General features: G+C 47.4%; 1 protein-coding gene and 1 long non-coding RNA gene across 2 annotated transcripts in view; both read left to right on the plus strand.

Moving 5' to 3' along the window:
- The window catches only part of AATF (apoptosis antagonizing transcription factor), a 111757-nt gene extending 87254 nt beyond the window's left edge, over positions 1 to 24503 (plus strand). The window contains exon 12 of the mRNA XM_069602781.1: positions 24201 to 24503. Coding sequence (XP_069458882.1) covers positions 24201 to 24264 — 64 coding nt within the window. The 3' untranslated portion in view covers positions 24265 to 24503. The remainder of the gene's footprint in view (positions 1 to 24200) is intronic.
- On the plus strand, positions 718 to 3335 carry LOC138447211 (uncharacterized). The gene is made up of 3 exons (XR_011259736.1): positions 718 to 805; positions 2568 to 2711; positions 3235 to 3335. It is a non-coding gene; the product is annotated as an uncharacterized lncRNA (long non-coding RNA).
- Positions 24504 to 24859: the final 356 nt, after the last annotated feature.

Below are 24859 nucleotides of genomic sequence, written 5' to 3' on the forward strand. Positions count from 1 at the left end.
TTCCTATGCTTGCCTGTGAATGCTTATGTCTAGCTGGTTTTACTTGTTTTGTTTTAGGGTTTTTTTTTCTCATCTATTTCTTGATCTAATCTGTTTTTAAAAATAATAGAGTGAAATGCATGCTTCTTAGATTCTCTGTCGGGATGACATGAAAAAAATTACTTCAACAGGAAAGGAAAGTCAGGTTCTTATAAAGGAAGACAGACCCATCCAGGTACACTGTTATTCCAGACATAAAGAGAGCCTGGTCTAAGTATTAGGGCACCTTTTGGATACAGCATTGCTGCACCGTCTGGAGACCAGCTGTCATTCCTAGGTGGGACTTTTCCTGAGTCACCTGATACCCCAGGATGCCTTGTTTTCCAGAATCTAATTTATTTACTCACAATTTTTGAGGGCCTCCTGTATTCTAGATGTAAAGATAACTTGAAGGTGACTTTATTATTAAGGATTATGTTGGGCTTGATATATAAGAAACAGAACCTGACTACAGAGGCATAAGCAAACAGGAGTTTATTTTTCTGGCAGAATAATTCTAGGGGAGGCAGGTAATGACTAGCAGTGTTTTTCCCTTCTCAGTGGTATTGGGACCAGCATCTCTGGTTCTTCCCTCTGTGGTCCCAAGGTGGCTGCTGCAGCGTTAGCCATCAAGCATGCATTTTGGGTAGGAAGAAGAGGAAAGGAGTAGTGTCAGCCACATCGATTTTCTTTTATCAGAACAGTAAAAGCTTCTCAGAAAGACTGCCAAAGACTTCTCACATCTCGTTGGCCAGAACCCTGTTACATTGCCACTTCAGCAGAGCAGGTGAGAGAGGAGGTGATGGGATTGTGTTTGCTGGGCAACAGTTCATGTGGCATTTGGAGCTTATAGGAAAAAGCAGCTGCCCCTTGTGGACATTGCTAATTATCAGCATTGTTCTCAGCTGGTTTAGCCACTGTGTGTGTGGCAAGGCATTAAATAGAGGTCTCAGAGCTGGAGAACCCAGCATACGCCCTCTGCGTGGCTCCTGAGGACACTGAGGCTGGCACACAGGCTCATGCTCATGTTGCGTGGTCTGGATAGGCCAGGCTAACCATAGGCCAAATAAGTGACCATTCGCTCTTTCTGCTTTGAATATCAAGTCTCCCAGAGCCAGCCCGTAGTGTTACTTTCTCTTAGGAGGAAGGCCTATTTTGTTTTTGTCTAGATAATTCCATAAATGGAAATAATCTAGCACGGTACTATTTGGTTTCCCACTTTGTATACACCACACAACGCTGAGAAATGGGGGCCTTTCTTTTCAGTCTCAGTGCATGCTGCATTTCTCTAGGGGAATAATTTTGGCTTTGCTAAGTTACAGACATGCCTTTTTTTTTTTTAAATGGTATCTAGATTTGTTGAAGGTAAGCCTCTGGGAAAATCCAGCCCATTTTTACAATTGTATCTATGGTAGAGTACAGCAGAGTTACAGACATGTCATTCTTAGTGCACATGTATGAACAGAGAAGATTTAATGATTTTGAGGTAGAGAAAGGCTTTGTAAGCACGACCCCAAGGCCAGAAGCCACAGAGAAAGGTATTGGTAGATCTGACTACGTGAGTCAATTAAAAAAGATATCAAAAACAAAGTTATAAGTATATGAAAAAATTGTAAAGAAATAGTTCAGTGTAACATGACTTTACCATGTAATAATGCTGTGTAAAGAGTTTTTGCAGATCTCTTAAGAATATCCCAATAAAAATAGTGGGTGAAGCATGTCAACATTCAAACGTAGAAATTATAAAAGAAAAATTACAAATGGCCAAAAAATAGATTGTCAATCTTATTAATCAAAAGATGCAAATTATAATAATGACATTTCATTTTTTCTTATTAAATTGGAAAGCATTAGAAGATTGATAATCCCCCATGTTGATGGTGTGAGGAAGCAGACACTTTCGTATACTATTGTTAAGAACATGATTGGCAAAATCATTCTGGAGGGGTATTTGGCAACGCTTTAAAAAATTTTAAATGTAAATATATCTGTTGACCCAGAAAAATCCACTTCTAGCAATTAACCTAAGAAAATAGCAAGTTGGCAAATATTTTTGTATAAAGTCTTTACTGCAGCATTGTTTAAATGGAGAAAAAAATTAAAAAATCTAAATGACCATCAATAGGGGAGTAGTTAAAATGAATCACAGAAAAGAATTCAGTGAAGTTATAAGCAGTTAATAAAGGAGTCAGTGGAGCTGTATGTATTAACATAATGTTTAGTGTAATAAGTAAACTACAAAGTACTGTATTATAATCCTACTTTTGAGTAAATAGACATATGTGATCAAAAAAAGAGTGATGCCTTTAAAAATATGCTGTTATGGAAGTAACTCCAGATTATTTTGTTAACTAGGAAAAAAAGAGGTTTTTGTAATCTCCATTTATGTTTTAAAAATTTAAATTAAGCAGCTAAATACTTAAAAATATGTGAATATATATGTTACAGAACTTACATTGATAATATTTAAAATACCTGTGGGGAAAGAACTCAGATGAGGAATGGGCAAAGCGAGACGTTTTATTTTCCATGCTTCTGTTTTGCTTTAGCTTCCTGCCATGAGAATGAGACCCAGTAGCTGTGGCTCCCAGGCCCTGGAGCATGGGCTCAGTGGTCATGGCACATGGCCTTCGTTGCTGTGTTGTGTTTGGGGTCTTCCTGGACCAGGGATCACACCCTTGTCTTCCGCACTGGTATGTGGATTCTTGACCACTGAGCCATGAGGGAAGCCCATAACAAGTTTTCTGGCCCTTTTGGTAGAGGCTGCTCTACCTGTGGTTCCTACCACACCCAGATCTGGAGAGAGAGGCCCTTCTCTTCTTTAGTTGTTTCTTGGATCCAGTTTATCGCCTCACACATTTGCCTGAGTTAGATTAGTACCCAGTGTTAATGAAGAGAGGAGAAGGAGAGAATCCAAGCGCTGTTACTTGGCCTTGAATCCTCCATGTCATTTGTCCACTCTGAGCTCAAAAAATCTGCCCTTGGTGGAACTGAACTGAATTGAGACCAGAGCATAGCTCTCATTAAGGGAAAGAACGCAGAGAGCTTTAACACAGGGTATTAGAATATTCTTAGTGAAGGAAGAATTACTATGAGTAAAAGGATCTTTACAAAGGTAGTGAGCGGCATCTTCATTTTATTTTGCCTGTGGTGCAGTCTGTGTAGTGTTATCTATTTAGGTAATTTCTGCTGATACTTATTCTTTTCTCATGCTAGGTGATTTACTCTTCAAGCAATCTACTTAAAACTCTTTTAAGGTGTGGAGTAGCCCAGTTTGCTCCTGTATTACCAGAATTCTGTTTGGGGGCATCATCTAGGTAAACCTTGCATACTGATTCACATGACTTTACACACCCTCGGGTTTCCTTTATTAGTGAAAGTCTCAGGTAACCACTGACACTTCATACCACCCCATTAGGAGGGATGCAGGGGGTTTCTATTGCAGGCCTGATGAGCGCTCCTGGTACTGAGAGGAAAGAAGAGAAAGCCCACTTTGCCCCCGTGTCACATGTCTGCATGCAAGCGAGGAGGTGACCACAGGTCTAAAAACGATCGCTGGCGTTGCTGGGCCCTCGGGTGCTCTTGGCATGGGGCAGTGCTGCTCCCGTGTGCCCTTCACACTCACCTTTGTGAGGAGGGCAAAGCAGCATGTGATCCTGAAGCAGCGGAGTTAATACATGGGCTGAGGAGGACAAAGGCCTTGTCACCTTGATGGCAGAGAATTCCTCTAAATGTAGTGTCGCCACCTCGGGAACAGGCCGGTATGTTACTTGCATGATTTACAGGATTGCTGTCCACCTCACTGACTGTTGAAGTTATTCCGCGCTCACCAAGCTTATCAAGGATATTTTAGAACCAGCTTACACTACACGGTGGCAAGCCCTGGAGTGCTGTTAGACCAGAGGGAGGGAGGGCAAAGCGAGAATTCAGGTGGCCTTTTACTATGGTTCTAACGAAATGAAGAATTTGTCAGTTGCAGAAATAATCATCTGCGTTTTTGTATTTTTGAAAGACCCTGCAAGTCAGACTTTTTTCTTATATACATTTTTTATTTATTTTGGCTTCACTGAGTGTTAGTTATGGGACGCAGGATCTGGACTCTTCCAGCTGAGGCATGCAGACTCTTAGTTGCGGTGTGTGAGACCATTTTCCTGCCTACAGGTTGAACGCAGGCCCCCTCCATCAGGAGCATGGAGTCTTAGCCACTGGACCTGCAGGGAAACCCCCGAGGCAGGCTTCTATTTATTTATTTTTGGCTGTGCTCAGGTGCTTTCCCCCAACTCCAGTAGCGGACAACGGGGCTACTCTAATTGCAGTGTGGGCTTCTCATCGAGCCCCCCTTTTCTGGGGCCCGCAGGTTTCAGGGGTTGTAGCACAGGGGTTCGGTAGCTGCGGCTCCTGGGCTCTACAGCGCAATCAGTAGTTGGGGCCTACAGGCTTAGTTGCTCTGTGGCATGTAGGATTTTCCTGGACCAGGGATTAACCCATGTTTCCTGCATTGGCGGGCAGATTCTTTACCACTGAGCCACCAGGGAAGTTCCCCAAGGCAGACTTTTAAAGAAGTTTGTTCTTCACTTGCCATGTTGATGGAGGTCAGATAGTAAAATGCTGGTGTAACAAGTAGGAGAAGTAAATTCTGAGTCAGACTCTGAGGCAGGTCATGATGTGTTCCTCCGAGCTGGCCCCGGCCCCGGCTCTGGGAAGGGGGCTCATGGGAACTGCTTGCTCTGTCGCTGTGGGTTTTCTTGCCAGCACAGAAGCAGGCCAAGCAGCAGCAGTCAACTTCGTGTATCCCTAAGAAAGCTGGTGTTTCCCTTGCATTTAACGGCAGCTTCAGAGACAGCAAGCTAAATCCTGTTTTGGTACTGCCCATGAAGAGGGTTAGGTTCTTGGATTTTCCTGAGAAGCTTTTTTTCTTGTTACAAAAATGATAGCAATCTTAACATTTTGTAGGTACTCCATCCCTTTGCAAAGAACTTAAATTCTCAATAGGAACAGCAAGAACTTTTATTTTGGCCCCCTTTCTCTCCTTTCCAGGCAAAAACTACTTTTCCCCACTCCTTCCAGAAAGCTCCTGGCTTTAAAAAGAACAAGGAGAGAATCCTTTAATGATAACCACTAAGCACCAAATACATTATTGTTTTACATCTGAAGTTTTAGAAACGTACAAATGTGATCCAGCCTTGTAAAGTGCTTTGTCAACATCACTGCCACGTTGTTCTTGAGGTGCCTCTGTATAATAGAATTTGTGCAGGCAATTTATCTTCTTGCGCCATTTTTGTGTGTGGGTCTGCACCCTGAGTGTGGGCATATCGTACCCATGGCATTCTTGTCGCCCTAACTGGTAACCCAGAAGTTACTTAGACCATTTTTGATTCCCCATTACCTACTGTACCCCCCCATACACACTTTTTATTAGACATAATGCGCTGAATAATGGTGAAATATTTCAATGAAGTTAGCTCAGCATTTGAGAGCACATTGTCTAATATCCCCAGAAATACCCTCCACAGAGGACTTTTCGTTGCTGAAAATCTTGCCAGCAAGAATGGTTAAGATACAGATGTTTTCTCTGAGGCTTATCTCCTAAAAAGACACAGGTGGTTCTGACAGGTGAAACAAGCCCGCACAAATATATGCAACACTGATCTAATCAGCGGGAACGCTTGCACGGGCCCTGCCTCTCCCCAGCATCATTAAAAGCTCCCATTACTCTTTTATTAGAGGCTCCCTCTCTTCCTTATCAGATTACGAATGAACATAACTCATGGCAGTGATTTGATCTCTTGTTAAAGAGGATTACAGCTTTGCATTAACTCGGATTGACACAGTTTATAATTCACTTGTTGATACTCGGGTGGGCAGCATCCCATGTTTGACGCCCCCTAGTAGGGCCAAGGGGCAAGGACTCTCATATATCATCATTAAAGACGGCGTCCAGCCTGGAGCAAGGGGGCCTGAGGCCTTCCACCTCCAGAAAGGACAGAAGGGAAATTCTCAAGTTCAAACCTGACACTTGGGCCAGAGTTTTAAAAACGGCTGCAAAAAAAGGCACTGCTCTTGTTTCTTCTGTATCTCCCGAATTGCTACTGTTCAGTCTTCACACAGTTCTAGAGAATTTGCAGTCTCTAATGGAAGCCCTGGTTGCAAGCAGGCTCTAAAGAGGGAGAAAAGCACATTTTCTAGAAGGAGATTGTATATGCTGAGCAGATTAAATCTTTGCTCAAAACAGGACTTCTTGACTATAGTTCTCATTTCTGCAGGCAGATTCCCACCATTTCTTCAAAAGACTGTGATTCTTATTGTTTTCTTCCCAAAGAGATGTTTCACATGCATTAAAGTGAGTGTAAATGTTTCTCTTAAGGAACTATTATTTTTAAGTTTTTATATTCTATTATTATCATCTCATGAAATGTGATATCGTATAGATGGTGTGTTAGACACAATGAAGTAACATGCAGGAGGGCAGGCAGCAGCTAATGGTTTTCACCTGAATTTAGGTGAGTCATCCATAACTACTATGAGTACATTTCCCACGGCAGTCACTGAGCCACCTGAGCAGTTTGGGTTGCCAGGATGCACATCATCTCAGTTTTTAAGTGTGTTCATCCTTTGCTCTGATTTATCCACCCTGAGTCTGCCACCTTGTTTCTGGTTGGCAGTGAAATGACATAGAATAACTTCATATTCCACTTATTATTACTATTATTTTTGGTCAAGCCTCGCAGCTTCCAAGATCTTAGTTCCCCGACCAGGGATTGAACCTGGGCCCTGGCAATGAAAGTCCAGATTCCTAACCACTAGGCCACCAGGGAGCTCCCTCATATTCCACTTATTGAATGTTTACTGTATCTCAGACACTTACTAAGCTCTTCACATATATTTCCATCCAGTCCTTATAAGAAACCACTGAAGTGGTTGACATTATCTACATTCTGTGATAAGAATACTGAGGCATAGAGCAATTAAGTAATTTGCCCATGATAGCCAAGTTCCGAACAGAACTGGTGTCTGCATCTGGGAGTGTGGCTCCTGACCCCTGCCCCTGTTCCTGAGACATCAGCAAGCTTTTAGAAATATGTGGGAGTGGTGTGCTGAAGGGCAGCTTGCTTCTCGCCAACCCCACCACCAGCACACGTACTCAGAGCCTTTCTCTTGCTTAAAAACCGGTTCAGAGTAAAACGACTTTTTCTTTCTGTCATAGTAAAGATGCTTTTTTTAAAAAAAAATTATGTATTTATTTATGGCGCGCTGGGTCTTCTTGCTGTGTGTGGGCTCTCTCTCTCTGCGGTGAGCAGGGCTGCTCTTCGCTGCAGTGTGCGGGCTTCTCATGCGGTACTTTCTCTAGCTGCAGAAGCTGTGACTTCTGTAACTATAGCACAGGCTGCAGGCGCGAGGGCTTCAGTGGGCGTGGCGTGTGGGCTTAGTTACCCTGCAGCATGTGGGATCTTAGTGCCTGGCCAGGAATTGAACCTAAGTCCCCTGCTTTGGCAGGTGAATTCTTAACCTCTGGACCACCAGGGAAGTCCCTAAAGATGCTTTCTGTATGGGAAGATTTTGCCTGTCAAGCCATTCACATTGTGGTGTAAATCGCTGAATTTCTAGGCCTATTCTTATGGTCACCCTTTTCTTTGATTGCAAAGACCCTAAGCCTCATAACTGGCTTTGGAACCTGGTCCAGTGTATTCAGTCCTTTCACTGTGACAGCTCTCCTTCATCTGGTTTCAGGGGCCTGTCACCTACTTTCCTCAGAGACTGTATTTTTCCCCTATAATAAAAACAAGACATGCTTATAGAAGAAAATTTGGAACATATAGAAAGGACAAAGGAAAATTCATGTTATCTGCCACTGGGAAATAATATTATTAATACTCAATTATTAATATTAGTTAATACATCAGTATAGTAATAGTATTTATACTTTCATTATCTTGCAGAACTTTTTGTGTATATATTTTATAAAGACCTATTTGTATGTTTGAATCCCTTCTTTTTTAAAAATTTTATTTATTTGGGTATGCCAGGTCTTGGTTGTAGCCTGTGGGATCTAGTTTCCTGACCAGGGATTGAACCCAGGTCCCCTGCGTTGGGAGAGTGGAGCTGCCGGGGAAGTCCCTGAATCCCTTTTCCCAGTTAACTATTATAAACATTTTAATGGCATATTTTTTTTAAAGGCATCTTAAATAACCTTATAATATTCTATTGTGGAGTATTTGTTCTTGGACAATTAGGGTATTTCTGATTGTTTTTATTTCTCTTTAGGGTAATGCTGCGGTGAGCATATTGATATAGAAACCCATGTTCTAAGGTTTGCTTTTATCTTTAGAATAGCTTCTGAAGAGTAGCAGGGTAATTTCTGGACCAAAGGCATAAACATTTAAAATTTTTTTAGTTGAAGTAGAGTTTGTTTTCAGTTTTCTGGTGTATAATAAAATGATTCATCCATATTTTCTAATGGTTCATAATGGGTTGTACTAATTTCTATCCCCAGTCCCCACCTCCTGAGGTTTATGTCATTTAGCTTTGCTGATATGAGAGTTCATTGCAGTGACACTTTACTGAGGCCCTGCATGGTACTAGGCACTGGGCTAAGTGTCTAATGTTTATTTTCTCATTTAATAATAATCTTGAAGAGTATGTATGTTTAGTAATCATTTATATTTCTGTTTTTAATCCTTTGTCCATTCTTTTTCTTTGGGTTTAATTTTTCTCTGCAGTTTGTATGACTTCTGTATGTGATGATTATATACCATATTTCCTGTTTTTGTAGATTTCTCCCTTTTTGGTTACCTGTTGGTATTAATGACTTTTATAGGTAATATATAAATTTTTTATGTGATCCAAAACTTAAGTTCTTTGTGGTGTTTTTCATTGCTTTTATGCCTTGGCATGGGCTTCTCAGGTGGCTCAGTAGTGAAGAACCTGCCTGCAATGCAGGAGATGTGGGTTTGATCCCTGGTTCAGGGAGATCCCCTGGAGAAGGAAATAGCAACCCACTCCAGTTCTCTTGCCTTTAAAATCTCATGGACCGAGGAGCCTGGTAGGCTACAGCCCATGGAGTCGCAAGGCGTCTAACATGACTGAGCAACTTCATTTCACTTCACTTCCAGTATTCTTGCCTGGGAAATTCCATGGGCAAGAGTAGCCTGCTGGGCTACAGCCCGTAGGGTTGCGAAGAGTCGGGACACAGCTAAAGCGACTAAGCTCACACACACTTGCTTAGGCCTTCCTTCCTGGATTTCAGGATCAGCTGTTAGCTGGTATTTCTCTGTTATTTTTGTCTGATTTCTTTTCTTACTTTTCATCTGCTCGGAACTTTATTGTCATATATTGTCGAGTGGTCTCTACACTCCACCCCTACTGCTGCTTTGTGAGCCCAGAATTTTTTTTTTTTTCCCACTTCCTAGTGTTTCACTTTCACTATGATACCAACAGCCTCTTAACCACAGTTTGGTCTAATTATTTGTGTGTGTCCTTGCCAGATTACACCTTCCTAAAATGTCACTTGGGACATGCCATTCCTGGTGGCCTACCAAATAACATCTGAACCTGCCGCCAAGGCCTGTGGTGACTTTGCCCTGCCTCCTTTCTCTCCTTGTCACCTGGTTCGGTGTGCACCCTCTGGTGCTGTCCTGCTGGCCCCCGAGGTCCCAGGACACCCTCCCTCCCCACCTCCCCTGTCTTGCCTCTGTCCTTTCCTGCTGCAGGGCCCGTGGTCCTTGGTCCACACCAACCTTTCCAGAGGGACTTTCCTGATTCTCCACCACCCACTGACTAGGGACTCTTCTGTCCTCAGACCCCTATTTTATTTGTTTCTAACAGTATTTAATGTACTTCACAAAAACATTTATTAGAGTGGTTTTTTTTTTCTTGCTAAGAATGCTTAATTTATAAGTCAAAATTGTATGCGTAAGTTTACTATCATCCCAAGTTTGGTATTATCAAGGTTTTATGCTCTTACATTTGGGTTAATATATTTTGATTCCAGTTGAATGCTGCTTTACTTACTATATGGGCTTCCCTGATAGCACAGTAGGTAAAGAATCCGCCTGCAGTGTAGGGGACCCCGGTTCAATTCCTGGGTCAGGAAGATCCACTGGAGAAAGGATACCCACTCCAGTATTCTTGGGCTTCCCCTATGGCTCAGCTGGTAAATAATCCACCTGCAATGCAGGAGACCTGGGTTCAGTCCCTGGGTTGGGGAAATCCCGTGGAGAAGGGAAAGGCTACCCACTCCAGTATCCTTGCCTGGAGAATTCCATGGACTGTATACTCCATGGGGTCGCAAAGAGTCAGACACGACTGAGCGACTTTCAGTTTTCACATAGTTACTGTATAGCATTTCTGTAGCACAAGTTCTATTTGTAAAACAAGTCAAGTCTTTTCCCAGTTGATTTCAGCCTTCCCTCAGCTAGAAAGCTGACTCCAGATTCTTGACCACCTGCTCTGCGCCAGCTCACAGGCAGGGTCACAGTGTGGCCTTGAAGGAGCCTTCTCTTTGGGCTCCTGCTGTTGTTCAGTCGTGCCTGACTCTTTGTGACCCCGTGGGCTGCAGCACACCCAGGCTTCCCTGTCCTTCACCGTCTTCTGGAGCTTGCTCAGACTCTTGTCCGTTGAGTCGATGATGCCATCCAGCCATCTCGTCCTCTGTCATCCCCTCTCCTCCTGCGCTCAATCTTTCCCAGCATCAGGATCTTTTCCAGTGAGTCAGCTGTTCACATCAGGTGGCCAGACTGCTAGCATCAGTCCTTCCAATGAATATTCAGGGTTGATCTCCTTTAGGGTGGACTGGTTTGATCACTTTTCAGTCCAAGAGACTCTCAGGAGTCTTCTCCAGCACCACAGTTCGAAAGCATCAGTTCTTTGGTGCTCAGCCTTAGTTTCCTGCTTTATAAAGTGAAAATAGTCCTTCTTGCTCATTAGATTCTTTTTTAAAAAACATTTATTTATTCTTTAATATATCATTTATTTTTAGCTATGCTGGGTCTTTGTTCCTGCACTCAGACTTTCTGTAGTTGTGATGTGCAGGCTTCTTGTGTGGTGGCTTCTCTTGTTGTGGAGCTTTGGCTCTAAAGTGTGAGCTCAGTAGTTGTGGCACGTGGGCTTAGTTGCTCCGCAGAGTGTGAAATCTTCCTGGACCAAGGATCGAACCTGGGGACCAATGCAGGGGTCCAATGCAGGGGTCCCTGCATTGGCGAGCAGGTTCTTAACCCCTGGACCACCAGGGAAGTAAGTCCTCATTAGAGAATGAAATAGTCTTGGTCACTTTTTGTTTCTGAAAGGACTGTTTTAATGATACCTGTACAAATAGATAGTTAAACAAAATGTATGTTTTTATACATGTACCTTTATGTCATTGTTCCTTTGCCCCCAAGGCAGACATACCTATTTTTTTATACACCTGAGAAGCATTAGCTATAGGCCTCCTGTCTGAAATGCCTTGAAAGGCCTTCCAGCTTATGAGTCTATTGCTTGTAAGTAATTTGCTGGTAAGATTATTTTTGAAAACAGTCCTGTAAGATGGATGAACAAAATTTTTTCCCTCTTTTATTAAGACGGCTCCACATTATCTAACTCTTAACTCTAATATAAAGATCTTCATTGACCCAATAAACCCATCATAGGTTGAAAATATCATAAGTTGAAAATACAGTTAATATGCCTAACCTGCTGACATCATGGCTGATCGTCGCCCACCTTAGACATGCCCGGGACACTTCCATTAGCCTGCAGTTAGGCAGAGTCATCCAAGGCAAAGGCCTATTTCATGGTAAAGTGGCATGTCGATTGTGTCATTGATGGAATGCTGTACTGCAGGTGAGCAGCACAAGGGCTATCTGGGCACAGGGTGGTGTGTGCCGTTTGTCCATTGTCACCATCGCGAGGGGGTCTGTCCCACGTCCCAGCCCGGGAGGAGAGAGGTTACAGTTCAAACTTCGAAGTGCAGCTTCTACCAAACGCACATTGCGTTCACACCGTCGTCACGTTGAAAGATCTTTGAGTCAAGCATCTTTTTTTTAATGACTGTGCTGGCTCTTGCTGCTACTCAGGCTTTTCTCTAGTTGAGGGGAGCGGGGCTGCTCTCTAGCTGTGGTACACGGGCTCCTGGTTGCGGTGGCTCCTCTCGCCGCGGAGCGTGGGCTCCGGATGAGCGCGCTGCGTGTGCAGCGCGCAGGCTCGGTCGTTGCAGCTCCCGGGCCCTGGAGCACAGACTCGGCGGTTGTGGCGCGCGGGCATAGCTGCTCCGCTCCGTGGCACGTGGAGTCTTCCTAGACCAAGGATCGAACTCGCGTCCCCTGCACTGGTAGGCAGCTTCTCCAACTCGGAGCCTCTAGAGAAGGCCCGGTCAAGCGTCGGGGACCGTCGTCACTTCACCCTGTTCCCCTAGCACTCCGTGCCCGGCCAGTTCACCAGCAGTGCGGGCTGATCCTCTGCAGGCTTTCTCTCCACACGAGAGTGTTGCCCCGCCCAAGGGCCAGCTCCATGGTTGGTTCTTTGCTGGTGGCCAAGCCGGAAAAACCCAGAAATACAGAGTCCAGCCCTGGGACTTCATTCTTTACCTCGAGAGTTTTGGAAGTCGGTTTACTTGGGCTGAGCCCTGGGAAAAGTTCACAAGTCTACACCACAGACGTGTGTCGTATGAAGGTCTTCTCCTGCCCATCTTGGTTGTGATAGCCATACTGGGTGTGGTTTCTGGTGGCCCTTCTACAAATTACTAGTTACCATGGAAACACGGAGTGTATGGACAGGTTGATCAATTCTCATTGTAGGACAGTTTGTTGTGTTTTTTTTTTTACTACTCTCAGGATTTTGGTTTAAGAAGAAAACAGCTCTAGAATGGCTCCTGTATGTGCATTAACAAAGCATAATAGTCCCTGGTTTCCTTTTGTTATTTTTACTGTTGGTTTTAAGTGTCAAGCCAAAAAAAGGATTTTTAGATAAAGGGCATCGCCTGAGTGTACTTTGAGTTCCAGGTGCTAGGGAGCAGGCATCTGTAATGGGAAGCTATTACTAACTACCCTGGAAATGAGGTCTTGAATGAGCCATAACCACACCTTGTGTTTTATCCATTGTCTCCCTCTGGGGAGCAGAACACTTTATAAACATTAACTCTTTTACCCTCTGGGCACCTCCACTTAAAAGGTAAATAAGACTGAAGGCTCTTTCCTCTCCAATATAGATGAGGAAACATCAGGCGGGAGAGGGAGATTACTGGCTGGAGGCAGGGGAGGCATTTGCAGCCCAGGGTGTTTGGCATGTCCTCCCGCCACCCCCCCTCCCGCCGCGGCGATGGACCGCAACACCCTGGTGGCCTCTGACACCCAGTAGCTGCCCCGCAAGGTTCTTCTCTCTGCCTCTCGGAGGCTGGTGGGGGTTGGGCCCTTTGTCTGGTGTGGAATGTGAAATGCAGCAAAGAGGACCAATTGTTCCGCACTGCTTTGTGCTCCTTTATAAGAAAGAAGAAATCAATACACATTTTCTCCTGCACGCACTTGGCAGCGCTCGGCCTCCCTGTCCGCCTCTCCATCCTGCAGGGGAGGCACAGCCATGCAACACAGCAGACTCCCCAGTTTCCAGGGGCAGAAACGCAAACTACTCATTTTGCACGGAGCAGTCAGGCTTTTAAAAGCCAGTCCTGTAACTGGCTGAGGTCATCAGACTGCTGACTTCAGTGACTGGCTGGTGAACCGAGGCACTTGAGTGGGGAGGCGGCCCCAGGGTAGATACCTAGAAGCTCCGGACCCCTGGGCACTCCCCCTGGGGAAGGTTTCCCTGGCAGGTGGCTGGGAGAAACCATTTTTCCAAATTTCTCCCTTGATACACAGAAGAGAGAAGCAAGTTCTTTGAAGGAAGACATTAAAAACCAAACAAGATTGACAGGTGGAGGGCATCAGTTTGCATTGTGTCATTTAATGTAAATAAACTGTCCAAACAAGACCCTTAAGGTAGGGATCTTGTAGAGAGCTGAGACAGGAATCTTGTAGATTTTATTAAAAATCAGAAAATGTGGTATTGATCCCTATAACTTTGTAGCTTCTTGCCGTTAAACAGTTAAGTGTGGGACATGACTGTTATGACAAAGGTGGTTTTTTTTTAAATTTTTTGAAGTATGGTTGATTTGCAGTGTTTCAGGTATACAGCAAAGTGATTCAGATACGTGTGTGTGTGCATGTCTGTATATACATAAATAGACACATATATCTCTTTTTCATATTCATTTCCACTATAGGTTATTATAAGATATTGAATATAGTTCCCTGTGCTACACAGTAGGTCCTTGCCGTTTATCTGTTTTATATATAATGGTGTGTATCTGTTAATCCCAAACTCCTAACTTCTCCTTCCACCTGTTTCCCCTTTGGTAATGATAAGTTTGTTTTCTACGTTGGTGGGTCTATTTCTGTTTTGTAAAAAGGCCCCTTTGTATGGTATTTTTAGATTCCACATGTAATGATACTGTGTGCCATTTAACAAAGGTAATTTAGGGGGCAGAACAGCCTCGCAGAGCCTGGTGAGGTCTGCAGTCGGGTTCTTGGGCACAGTGCTTCCTTCACACCCAGGAGATCGCTGGGGCTGGAGTGTGGATGGTTTACCAGGGAAAGGGAGGAGGGCCGAGAACAGAACCCAGGGAAGGGCGGTGGGGGTGGAGAGAAAGGATGAGGGCAGAGCAGGAACAGACATGGAGGGTTTCCCCCAGGGCGGAGTGTGCGGGGACTGGGGCAGGTGGGCGGCTCCTGCCCCCAGGACCCTGCGGTACCTTCGTGTCCTGCAGGCTGAGCTGAACCCGTGGCTCGGCATCCCGAGCTGCTTTTATGTTCGGATAAAAAAAAGTCTCTGCTTTTATGTTCGGATCAGGACTGGGTTTTTTTTGGTCAAGTCAGTCCTTCAACTTAGCACCAGCAGTAATGGAATGCCTTGCTGAAACTCCGGGTTGACCACAGACATTTTCGCTGATTCCTGTGTGTTTTGACCCCCTTGGAGTAGCTGAGAGAAGGATCACACACCGCCCCCCACCCAGGCCCTGGGTCGTTGGGCAGCGGTCTTGATAGGGATACAAATGTAACTCAGTGTCAGCCTCCCCTTCCGTGTGGCTGGAGGAGGTGATTCACGTCTAAGCAGTGAAGCATCCCGTGGCTTTTAACAGGAACTGTTAGAGGGGCTGCTGTTTGAACAAGGAGCTTCATCTTCCTGAAGCCAGCAGTCACAAAGCCGTAAACACAACACCGGCCAACTCTATTGCCAGGATCGTGGCGGCCTGACGTTAATATTAAACATCTCCAGCAAGGCAGAGAGCTTCCCAGCCCAGCCACAGAATAAAAATAAATAAAAATAAAGAGAAAACCCCACTAAAAGCAGTGAGATGATTTGTCGTCCTTCCTCTGTGAGGCCATTTGTCTTCTTTCGCATCAAATCTGTTATAAAATAGTCAAACTGTGAAAGTGGAAATCATCCCAGGAATATGGAATATTAACGCACAGGAGAGGAGGCGACATCCCTTTTGTTGAGAGGTCCCTCCTCACCCCGCGGCCCCACCTCCTCTTTTTTGCAAGCCCCACCAAGGTAAATTATTTTTCTTTAATAGAATTTGAAAGACTTGAAACTGGTGGTAGGATGATGGAAGTTTCAAGTGTTTTGCTTCCTTGTTTAAGGGGCGTGAATTTGTAACTGACATGGGAACAAGGAGGGAATGCGGGTCGGGGGAAAGCTCCGCAGACTCACCCCTCGCATCCTCTCACCCATCCTTCCTCCTTCAGTTCCTTTGTCTGGGGCCTGAACCTGCGTCTTTGAACATTTATAAATCTCAAGTCTGATCTTTAGGAGACAGGCCAGAGGTCACATGTCACCATCCGTAATTTAAAGCTGTGGGGCTAAAAGCATTTGCAGAGGTTTGAAGGACCTGGTTCTGACCTGACCAAAGGAGCGAATTGGAACAGACCTCACAGAGTCTCCTTCAAGCACTGGGGAGGATGGTGAGGAGAGCAGAGGTGGTGGGTAATTTATGGCCCGTTTGCCAGAGCCGCCAGTTGCCTGGTCCACTAAGTGCGTCGTGCACTGCCACCTTGTGGCAGATCTGGGCGACTGCGGTGAGCTGTCCCGTAGCTTTCGGAGAGTTCAGCCTGGCTCTGAAGGGAGCTTTGTCCAGATGTAGGCGATCAGTGGTAGGTAAGGGCGTTCTCTGAGTTACTGTTACTCTGCTCACTTGTCCCTGTGAACAAACAGCTCTCGATAAGAGAACATTGCTTTTTCCTCTTTTCACCTTTCTTGGCTTTCTGTGTATGGTTTTTGGCATGCAGTTGTGCTGGCATTTCAGGGGAGAAGCCACTCTTTGTTGCTGGGGATGTTGGGAGGAGAGGGAGGGAGTTCGGTGCTGACCTATTGGCTTTACCCAGGAACTCTGAGTTTTCTCCGCTCTTGATCTTTTTGCATCACCGTGAGTGGCACTCCCTCCTTACAAGATGCACTTCTGTGCCTTCACTGGCACTGCCTTCCTCACTGTCCAGGCTTCCTGACAGACAGTCTCAGCCGGGGGCTCGGCCCCACCCCCAGGCCCACCGCTGTGTGCACACAGCCCCCCCAGCCCCGGCCCCCACACTGTGTGTACACACAGGCCCCACCCCTGGCCCCAGCACTGTGTGCACACAGCCCCCCACCCCCATCCCACCTCTGTGTGCACACAGCCCCCCATCCCCATCCCACCTCTGTGTGTGCACACGGCCCCCCACCCCCATCCCACCATTGTGTGCACACGGCCCCCCACCCCCATCCCACCTCTGTGTGCACACAGCCCCCCACCCCCATCCCACCTCTGTGTGTGCACACGGCCCCCCACCCCCATCCCACCTCTGTGTGTGCACACAGCCCCCCACCCCCATCCCACCTCTGTGTGTGCACACAGCCCCCCACCCCCATCCCACCTCTGTGTGTGCACACAGCCCCCCACCCCCATCCCACCTCTGTGTGTGCACACAGCCCCCCACCCCCATCCCACCTCTGTGTGTGCACACAGCCCCCCACCCCCATCCCACCTCTGTGTGTGCACACAGCCCCCCACCCCCATCCCACCTCTGTGTGCACACGGCCCCCCACCCCCATCCCACCTCTGTGTGTGCACACAGCCCCCCACCCCCATCCCACCTCTGTGTGTGCACACGGCCCCCCACCCCCATCCCACCTCTGTGTGCACACGGCCCCCCACCCCCATCCCACCTCTGTGTGTGCACACGGCCCCCCACCCCCATCCCACCTCTGTGTGCACACGGCCCCCCACCCCCATCCCACCTCTGTGTGTGCACACGGCCCCCCACCCCCATCCCACCTCTGTGTGTGCACACGGCCCCCCACCCCCATCCCACCTCTGTGTGTGCACACGGCCCCCCAGCCCCGGCCCCACCACTGTATGCACACGGCCCCCCACCCCCATCCCACCACTGTATGCACACGGCCCCCCACCCCCATCCCACCATTGTGTGCACACGGCCCCCCACCCCTGGTCCCACCGCTGTGTGTGCACATGGCCCCTGGGGCCTGGGGCAGCCACCTGCTGTCTGGATCCACACCGTTCCCCCTCTTAGGCCACAGAACCAGTTCCCAGACATCTTTCTGTCACCTGTAAACTGTCTGATATAGAGTAGGATGGATTTGGGTGAGAGGGAGCAGGAGGAATGAAAGATGCGAGAAGGTGCCCTCTTGTTTGCAGAGTTTGGGGAGCAGACCCTAGCAGCTGGGTTAGGAGGACCCCTTGGTTTGGTGCCAAGTTATCATTGGCAAGACAGCTTTTCCCAGTTGGCATGTGGAATGTCCTGGGCCTGCCTGCAGACAGAACAGAGAGACTGGAAGCTCCGTGAGGGCAGGAAAGGACGTGCTGAAGACAGAGGTGATGATAGAGCCTACCCTGCATGCCTGGGCCTGTTGGACTGTCCAAACCCGCAAGGTGGGCTCAGAGGGTGCAGACGCTGACTGTTGGGCCACTGGAGGGTTCAGAGGGGTTCTGCCAGGCCGGCAGGAGAACCCCAGCTTTGGCATAGCGGGATGGAGTGTTTCTTTCCACCTGGAAAAGACCAGACATAGTTAGGAGACAGCAGTAGTTGAAATGCTGCCCCAGGGAAGAGCTGTCCCTGCGGCTCTAGACGGCCGGGCTATGGGTGGGGGTCCCACAGTGGCAGAGGGGGGACCAGCCGGAGGAACAGTGTTTCCACATCTCCAAATGGAGTGGGTTGTCCCAACAGAGTGACTCCATATGATCACCTTTCCAACTTAGCTTCTGCCGTGTCATTCCTATTTTGATAATCCTGCGAAAACCTAACAAATAAGCATTCACATGTATTTTGTGACTCTGTTATACCTGTGTGTTACACTCTGAAACCAAGGACCCATCCTCACCTGATACAGGTTTATAAGCTTCCACAACACTAACAAGTAAAATGTTTTTGAAACACACAAAAAAATGCATCAGTAACATCACCAGTAATTATTAAAAGTGCATCTGCCGTCAGCCACCACGGTGGTCAGTGTGAGTTTCTGCTCCGGCCGTGTCTATCCTGACACAACGATTGGGTTTAATCAAGGTTCTGCTGGACGTGAGCGCTATTGTGATCAGCGCCTTAGTCTCACTTTCCCTTTGTGCATTTCATCATCCTTGGATTCGCAAGTGTATGTCTTAAGACGTGGAGTCCCACAGAAGCACGCGGCACAGGCCCTTCGGGTGTGCAGGGCCGAGGTGGGGTTACTGGGGAGGACGGGCCCTCGTGGGCTGCACCTTGCATATTTAGGGAGGAATCCCCCACCTCCCCCACAGTGAAGCAACTGATGAGCAATCTCAGATTAATCAGGGGCATATTCTGTGTACAGTTTTAATCAGGAAAGCAGTGGTTGTCTCCGCTGGCACCTTTGGAAGGATGGCTGGAGTCCCAGCATGTCGTACTTGCTCAGAGACCAGGAGGCACTTTTGGAGGCTGTGCAGGTTTCTTTAGGGAGTGGTGCCCTGGCTGCTTTCTCCTCTGCCTGCGTTTAGGGCCACAGGGCCCGGTGGGTGTCGCTTGGAGGTGTCTGGGCCGGAAGAGGAGAATCGGGGTGTCTGGGGCGTGGCCGGTGCAGCTCCTTTGGTCCCAAGTGCTACAAACTCCTGACCTCATTGACTGCACCCCCGCACAGATCTCTGTGGGCTCAGGTGTGCCTTTGTCCTGGGCTGTGTTGCAGTCGGTGAGAAGCGCGTGCGGCTGGACTGCACCTTGACACACGTCCACCCCCATTTCCTTTAGGGCCCCTTTGAGCCGTGCCCGCCACTCAAGTGATAGCATCTCACAACCAGCTTGACTGGGCACACTTAAGTCTCTTCACCTCACATAATAAATAAGCTGGACCCTAGTACACACACACACACACACACACACACACACACACACACACACTGGGCACACTTAAGTCTCTTCACCTCACATAATAAATAAGCTGGACCCTAGTACACACACACACACACACACACACACACACACACACGTTCTGTCTTTATGGAAAATGGCTGCTAATCCATGATCATTTTTTTCCAGAAACAGGTTTTATGATAATATAGTAAAAATATTAAATTAGAAAATGCCTCACTAAGGGTTATAAAACCTTACTACACTAGAGATAGGTAATTATCCCCTCTACAGCCTAAATGACAGTTTAAAAGAAATAAAAATGTTAGTGCTCATTACTTGCTTTTGTAGGTTGCAATAAAGGGTAAGTTAAATTTTAATTCAAGGAAGAGCCCCTGCTATCGACCTTCTACCTTAGGTCCAAGTCCTGTTAATTACTCTGTGGGTTATTCTCCAGCATGATACCCCCATTAATACATTTCCTACAGTGGACATTCCCACTGGCCATTGAGGCCGAGAGTGGGGGGTGGGGTAACAAAGGGGGGAAGGCATTTCAGCTCAGTGATTCAAATCTGGACTCTTAATGTGGTAAGGAGCAGGAATTATGTATTAAGGAAAAAAAACCCAACTTCATTATGCATAGCCTTAAGGGGACCTCAAGTATTAAACTACACGCTTACCCGGGAGAATCGGATGGAGACAAGGTTAACCTGAAGGATTGATAGTTTAGCTTCTCTGCCTGGCTAAATCCCGGTTAGGAAAGATGCTGGGGTCGGGGCGGGGAGAGAGAAGGGGAGCTCTCTGTGCAGCAGAAAGCCGGCTGGCCCTCTGTCCCATCGTGGCTTTTCCTTACCCAGTTCTGGTTTTAGTTTTGTTTTCCTGGCTCTGGGAGGGGACCTGGGTGTGTCCTGTTTCCTTCCAGATGCCTTTCCCTCCCCCGAGCCCTGGGTTGAGCACCCGCCTGGGTTGGGGGCACCGTTCAGTATCCACCCCCACCCCCCACCTCAGTCTTCCCCCTGGGCCACACAGAGATCTTCCCCTGGGAAAGGAGATGCAGGGACTTGGCAGGAATCAGTTTCCGGCTCTTTCCTGCAGCGGTCCTGGCCAAGCGGAGTTGCAGGTTCCCCTCCTCCCTTGCTTTTCACAGTTGTCTTCACTGGACACGAAGCCCCTCCTTGCCCCAGAGTGGGGGAACCTCACAAAAGGACCAGTCAACATATCAGGGCAGGGATCACGACCGGCCGTGACCCAGGACCAGGTAACAGAGCCCTGACGGTCAGGTGGCTCCCAGGTCTTTATTCTCAGCAGAACTGCAGGAGAACCTAATTGAGTTGTCAGCTGATAGATCATTAAAACTAATTTTTGGTGGGAGATCACTCTGAGATTGGGGGGAAAGGGCGATTAATTCAGAAGGAATCGAGAGGACTGTCACTGCTATGACAGAACTCTCCCTTTCCCACATCTGCTTGTTTGCACGGCAAGGTTTCCCATCACTGATGGCTACAAAAGCTAAAAAGTAGGATAGGGTCGCTGCTGAACCTGCTTTCATTCCAGCGATAAATAATATTCATCCCTGGTGGGAACGGAGGGGGAAGCCTCATCCATATCATTAAGAGATAACTTCCAGTAACATTTTACACATATTAAAAATTTACCAAAATTATACCAAACTTTATTATATTGTTTTCGTATATATCAGTTGTATCCTAGTAATAATTACAGTGATAACACCGTCCAGAAGTAAAATTTTTCAAAATTAACTTAGAGCTTTATGGTCCCAAGGAATTAAAATATTTTTGTTTCAACTTTTTAAATTTCGAAAAGTGCATCAATTTGCATACTTATTTTTGTGGCCAAAAAGTATCATAGAGTAATCAATAAAAGACTTTCAAGCATAAATCAATTATATTAAGACAAAAACCTTTAGGGAAAAATCAGATGGAAATCCAAGTTTGAGAAGAAAAAGACGCTGTAAAATTTCCAGGTTAACGAGTTTGTTTACTTGTTGTTTAAATGAGCTGTAAGGGATATCAGATCAGTATGGCACTTAGGTTCCATGGGGCGTATTACAAACGGGATGCAAGAGTTTTATTTTAAAAGTTAATATGCACAATTTTCTGATAATTATATCCTTTGTGCCTATTACATTTATCGAGAAAAATTTTATATATCAATTTTAAAATGTGCACAGGGGCTGCGGGATTTTGGAAAGTTGTGTAGGGGCTGTGCAGAGAGGCTGAGGACCAGACCACAGACCCCACCCTCATGGCGGTGTGCTTCCCACCTCCGCCCCGGGCAGGGCCTCTGCAGAGAAGAGGGCCGGGAGCCGAGCTGAGCAGCTGGAGTTTGGGGGGCTTCATCCTGGCCATGCTCTTGGACCCCAGGAGGGTGAGCTTTGTCTGTCTCTACAGTGGGTAGGAGATGGGAACAGAAAAGTCGCCGAGGAGGCTGTCGCCACCTTCTTGGTGAGAGATGGTAGGATCTGAAATGACGGAGCCTGGATGAGTGGGGACGTCTGAGATACTTTGAGGGTGAAAACGGTCCCTGATTGGTGGTTGTGGGTGAAGAAGACTTGGAATTGAAATTGCTTGGGGATTCTCAGGTGGGAATAATCCCTGATTTGTATTTTTTCTCTCTTTGCTGTAAAATATATTTCAAGAATCCAGACCACTCTGCCATCCAGGTTGCTTTGCCATGAACAGCTGCATATGTTTGTCAGCCTTGCCCATCTGAGTGTGAAATGATGTTCTATCAAAACATGGGTTTCAGCATCTCCCTCTCCGCTCCTGACACGTGAACCCTGCTGCGGGCAGTGACTGCCGCGTGGCCCCAGTGGTTCGCTGATGTCGCGGTGCGGAGAGGAATCATTTGCTCAGTGGTAATGATGGGTCTGGCGTGGGCGAAGCTAGAAGGGGTGATTGTGAAGGGCTCCACAGCCTCAAAGCCACACCGTCCTCTTTGTCATGGCGACCCTCCCCTTAACACCGTTTAATTTCTTTGCAGAAATGGCCGCAGAGACTTGCACTTATTGGCAGGTAGGCAGGCCATCGCGTGAGCAAGTCATGCCTGGGCAGGGCAGGGCTGTCTTCTATGTGATGGAGCCGGTGATTTAGAAGCCACTGCCTCTGGAAGGAGGCTGCCTGCTTGTCATTTGCATGTGGTCTGAAGCTGCCTTCCCCTTTACGTCCAGGGCTGTCCAGGGCGTCCGGGGCCGAGCCAGGCAGCTGTGTATTGCTCAGGGACGAAGAGACCCTGTGGTTCCAGGCGGACCGCAGCCTTTGTCGTCGGCCCAGGGGTACCCTGGTCGGCTGAGGGTACTGGCAGGTTCTTGCCGTAACGTTCCTATAATGATAGGGGAGACCCACTGTGTTCTGGTCACTTTCCCCGCCTGCCCCGTGGTCCCCAGCATGACAAGGTTACTTTACATTCATTGCTTCGGTGGTTCCTTCCTTAAGATTCTTCCCTGTTTTCAGAGTTTCAATATGCTATTCCTGTTGCTGGGGTCTCTAATTAGAGTACCTCTGTTGGGCTTCCCAGGTGGCTCTGATGGGAAAGAATCCGCCTGCAAGGCAGGAGGCTTGGGTTCAATCTCCAGGTCAGGAAGATCTCCTGGAGAAGGGGACGGCTACCCGCTCCAGCATTCTTGCCTGGAAAATTCCATGGACAGAGGAGCCTGATGGGCTGCAGTTCATGGGGTCACGAAGAGTCGGACCAACTGAGCGACTAACACTTTCACTGTTGGTACCCAAAACTGTAGCAGGGTGAATTCAGACAGACTCGTAAGATTCTGTGTTGAAATGTGGCTGGACCAGTAATAGCTGTCTGAAGCATGGGGAGGTTTTTTGCTCTTCGTTTTGAAAATTAGATTTGCTGATGATGACTCTCAGGTAATAAGAGCACTTCTGTCAGCCAGCCTGTCAAGGATGGCAGGCTGTGGCTTTTGACAACAGAGTGGGCAAAGCTTTCTCCCCAGCTCCTTCACTCACTGGTCTGTGACCTCTGCCCCGTGCCTGCCTTCCTTCCCCGAGGGTAGAGGTTTGGTCCCTGCCTCCCTGTGGTGTGACCCGCCTGGAGGCTCGTGGCTCCTCGCATCTCCCAGGGAGACCTGGCCCTCCACCCAGGGAAGAGTTCTGGGCTGCTGGGGCCCGGGGGTCCTTGATCACCCCTGCTGGGAGGCAGAAACACAGGTGCAAGTCATTTATTCATTTTCAGGGACCCAAGACCCTGGCATGTTAGGGTGTTTTGTTTTTTTTTTTAAACGTCAAACCCAAATTTAGAAATAAATTAGCCAATCAAATTACCTATTCGATGGAGGATGGTGGAAGGGCGGGGTTCGGGGAAGAGCCCCTGTGCCTGAGCAGCTGCACGCGTGCTGGTAATTGGAATCTTGTTGCTGGGTCATTTTCATTGTTTTTCAAGTACTGCCAAGTCCAGGAAAATGTATGAAAACTAAATTATATCCCCTACATCCCATGTCTGATTGAATCTTCCTCGTGTGGCAGTCTCATACATCCTATTAAAATATTCAATCTTGTTTTCTTACTTGAAGAGCCTGTCTGTAAAGGGCAAACTTATAGAAAACTGGTTCCCTGGAGACAGGGTATCCAGCCATGCCGGACCATTTACATATTCTGCTGTTTGGCCGATTCCAGGTTCTTCCCCTCCTCTGTGTTTGTGAAGAAGAGCTGTGGGATGCATTTTTAATTACGCAACTGTGTTTTCAATTGAAGACTCAGATTGGGGTGTTTCCCAGCTTCTTGGTTCTTTTCTAACCTTGAAAAGTTAAACCAACGCATTAACCAGTTTGTTTCGTTTGTCTTCCAGGACAGAGCTGTATCGATCCCTTTTTGGCCAACTCAACCCCCGTGATGACGGCCATGGGGTCTGACGGCGCCCATCTTTCCAGCTCAAGGCCTGAGGCGGGGTCGCTGCACACCCCGTCCCTGTGGAGGGTGGAGGAAGCCATGGGCTGTAATCCTGGGAATATACGCGGTCCAGAATGCAGCCTGAGGCGGGCCAGGAAGCCTCTCCCCACCGTGGTGCTTCCAGAAACAAAGGCTGTGCCCCCACTCCCCACCCCACGGCCTTGAACCGCCACAAATAAAGAGTATTTTTACTGTTGCCGCAGCCACACGTGATTCCTTCAGCAGCAAGTGCGTGATTGAAGCTCCTGCAGGGCGACAGGCTCTTTGTTTCCCCAGCCCAGTGGCCTTCTCTCACAATATAAAACTTCACAGACGGGGGACTTCCCCAGGGGTCCAGTGGTTAAGACTCAGCCTTCCAATGCAGGGGTCGTGGGTTCAATCCCTGGTGAGGGAACTTCAGTCCCACATGCCTCAGGGTACAGTCAAACATTCTAAAAAATAAATAAAATGAACCCAGGATTTGGAAAAAAACAACTTCACAGAAGGAATAATCCCGGGGCAGAGGCTGCTCTGAGGTGGGTAATGTTCAGCAATTGACTATGGCTCTGAGGAGCAGGC

Source organism: Ovis canadensis, chromosome 11 (assembly GCF_042477335.2).
Source record: "Ovis canadensis isolate MfBH-ARS-UI-01 breed Bighorn chromosome 11, ARS-UI_OviCan_v2, whole genome shotgun sequence".
Classification (NCBI taxonomy): Eukaryota; Metazoa; Chordata; class Mammalia; order Artiodactyla; family Bovidae; genus Ovis; species Ovis canadensis.